This window comes from Austrofundulus limnaeus, unplaced genomic scaffold (assembly GCF_001266775.1).
Source record: "Austrofundulus limnaeus strain Quisiro unplaced genomic scaffold, Austrofundulus_limnaeus-1.0 Scaffold762, whole genome shotgun sequence".
NCBI classification, from domain to species: domain Eukaryota; kingdom Metazoa; phylum Chordata; class Actinopteri; order Cyprinodontiformes; family Rivulidae; genus Austrofundulus; species Austrofundulus limnaeus.
This window is the reverse complement of record NW_013953164.1, coordinates 233,442-236,614: the sequence shown is the minus strand read 5'-3', so window position 1 is coordinate 236,614 and position 3,173 is coordinate 233,442. Positions and strand designations below refer to the sequence as shown.

General features: G+C 38.7%; 1 protein-coding gene across 2 annotated transcripts in view; it reads left to right on the top strand.

The window, feature by feature from the left end:
* Positions 1 to 2,466, top strand: part of rab27b (RAB27B, member RAS oncogene family) — an 18,723-nt gene extending 16,257 nt beyond the window's left edge. For both annotated transcript variants that reach the window (XM_014028433.1, XM_014028434.1), the window contains exons 4-6: positions 470 to 573; positions 725 to 848; positions 1,754 to 2,466. In XM_014028433.1, the coding sequence (XP_013883887.1) occupies positions 470 to 573; positions 725 to 848; positions 1,754 to 1,940 (415 nt within the window). In that variant the 3' untranslated portion in view covers positions 1,941 to 2,466. The remainder of the gene's footprint in view (positions 1 to 469; positions 574 to 724; positions 849 to 1,753) is intronic.
* Positions 2,467 to 3,173: the final 707 nt, after the last annotated feature.

Below are 3,173 nucleotides of genomic sequence, written 5' to 3'. Positions count from 1 at the left end.
AGCCGAGAGGAGCTAAAGAGCGAGCCGAGAGGAGCTAAAAGAGCGAGATGAGAGGAGCTAAAAGAGCGAGATGAGAGGAGCTAAAAGAGCGAGATGAGAGGAGCTAAAAGAGCGAGCCTAGAGGAGCTAAAAGAGCGAGCCTAGAGGAGCTAAAAGAGCGAGCCGAGAGGAGCTAAAGAGTGAGCCGAGAGGAGCTAAAAGACAAAGTTAGAGGAGCTAAAAAAATCATCCAGTTTTTTTAATTAAGTTTCAAAGAGAACACATTTTTAAAGATTAAATAAAATCTTGATTTCTTTGTACGATGGGAGAAATTATTAAAGAAAGTAAATTTATTTTATTTTGTATAGAAGATACTAAATTTTCATGTCGTCTCCTGAATGAGCTGAATGTTTTATATTAACAGCTAACAGATGATGGTGTCTCCAACATGTCCGTTTTAAAWTTTTTTTTGTTTTTTTTTTGGTTCCAGGTTCCGCAGCCTGACGACGGCGTTCTTCAGAGACGCCATGGGGTTCCTGCTGATGTTCGACCTCACCAGCCAGCAGAGCTTCCTGAACGTCAGGAGCTGGATGAGTGCGTTCGACCAAACACACTAAATATTCTGTTTCTGTTAAGAAATGACAAAAGGATTCGTTTTTTTATCATCTCAAGTTCTTTGCTTTGATTTTGATGAAACTTGGATGAAAATGTGAAACTGTTATTGTATTACTTTGTGGACCTCCAGGCCAGCTGCAGGCCAACGCCTACTGTGAGAACCCTGACATAGTTCTGGTGGGGAACAAGGTGGACCTGGCGGACCAGAGGGAGGTCCAAGAGAAGCAGGCCAAGGAGCTCGCTGACAAATACGGGCAAGTTTTTATTCTTTTATGTTCAATKGTTTAAAAAAAACTGGCTCCAGATTCACCTGTTGTGGAAATATTCTCCTGCAGCTGTTTTTATTTTCATTCCTCTGATTGTTTTCAAATTTAAAAAGACGACATGGCCGTCACATTTAACAAAGGCTACAGTTTCTTAGTTCAACATGTTGTATGATCTCTGTGTTTTATTGTAAATAAAAGATTTGAGATTTAAAGGTCGTTGCACTTTTTTAAGTTGGATGTTTTTAGTGGCTCTGAGATAAAAATCAAACATTACAGATGATGTAATCAGAGCAAAAACATCCTGACTTCCTGTCAGACAAGTGAGTTATTTCCTGGTTTTACTTTAAAGTGTCCGTGACATCAAATTTTTGTAATAAATATGAATGTATTTTCAGAAAGATAACATTGATTGGTTTATTGTAATAAAAGTTTCACACAGCTGAGATGAACAGTTGTTGAGATATTTGCATGTGAAGTAACAGGAAGTGATGTCATAGGGGAATGTCTGCGCGTAAATAAACCGTTGCTACAATAACTAACAGCCTGTAGAGAAGAGTCTGATGTTTCTTTAGATTATTTTGGCTCACTATCATAGAAAAGAAGAGTCAGAGTTCAAATAATAATGTTTTGATAAACAAAAACCAGGAAGTTCCCCTTTGATGTCATTTCCTGTTTCATTATGGCTGTGCCAAATTCAAACAGAAAACATGAGTTACAGGTCATGTTTTCTTTAACTTTTTGTTTTTGAAAGACATGCACGTCACGGACACTTTAAAGAAAAACAAAAAGCCCAACCATCTGAAGAAATTTGTTGAAATGATCGGGGAGAAATATATTTAGGAACCAGAGTCGTGTAAAAATAAGCTTTTAATCTGAAAGTGTGTCCCTCGCAGGATCCCGTACTTTGAGACCAGCGCAGCCACCGGCGCYGAGGTGGACAAGGCGGTGATAACGCTGCTGGACCTGGTGATGAAGAGGATGGAGCAGTGCGTTGACAAGCCGCCCGCAGATTCAGCCAATGGGAACGGAGCGACGAAGCTGGGCGACGCCCAGCCCAACGAGAAGAAGTGTGCTTGTTGAGGAAGTCCTCCGTCCTCCGTCCGTCTCTCAGTTCTGTCCGTTTTGATCGCATGTTTCTGCTCTTCACTCCTTTAAAAAAAGAAACGAGCCATCTTCTTCCTCTCCTCTTTAATTCCTTCCTGTCTGCCTCTCTGACAGAACTGTCTCCCTCTGGTGGACACTACAGGTACAGCAGCCTGTCGGCCTTCAGGAGGACGTGGACAGGTGGACGGTGTCCCCCGTCAGACACATAATGTGCCTCGTAAACAACACACAGCCTGGAAGTTAAACTCTGCACGTTCTTTAGTTTTTAACTCTGAGTTGAAGCTTTTTCTTCCTTCACAGCAGGAAACAGAAGTTTAATTTAGAGTTTATCATCAGGCTTTCTGAGTGAATTCAGTCTTTTCCTTCAGGATCACTCTGACGATGATCGGGACCAATTTACTTTCATTTTCTTTGTTTTCTCTGTGTCTGAAGCTGGACCTGTATCGGCCTCCATGTCCATGTTTTTTCACTTATAAGTAAAGTTTTGTTGACATTTGCTGAACATGTGCCAAATGTGTTTGTGTCTCGCACCACAGCTGTGTTCCTAAACAGGATTTTAGTGTCATTTAGCAAACTGTTTTTAGCTAGCTTTATGGGCTAATTTAAGGCCACGAGCCAAAATGAAGTAGTCGTAGTCCTCCAAACTGACGTTTAAAAAGCTATTTAGAATTAATAAAACATTTATAAACTGTTTTAAACTCCACTTTAAAACTAAAACTGATCTAAAACATCCACAGATTATTTATCCAGTTATAAAAACTGTTAAAACTGATCAAAAACAGATAAATTTACTCTAAAATTTAATGAAACACCAGGTAAAATCTGTGAAGACTGATTAGCTAACGTAGAAACAGTTAGCCTTTGCAGCTGCTAGCAGGATGCTACATTAGCTAATCAGTTTTAAAAGGTTTTACCTGCTGAATAAATAAAATTTAAGGTAAACTTTTAGCCTGTTAAACCAATCAGCACAGTAAATATTCACCTAAATATATATTTATTTATTAATAGTTATTCTTTATTCTGATTTAACTAATATTGTTATCTTTTAACCTGCTAGCAGAAGCTAAGTTGGTCTGAAAAGTTTGTACTTTGTGATAAAATAAATTCAAGTGAAATGTTTACTTTTACTGAACAACAACCAAACATAAGAGTTCTTTTGAACCTTATAAACAAAAATGATAGATTGGCTAAATTTAGCGTCGGTTCTCA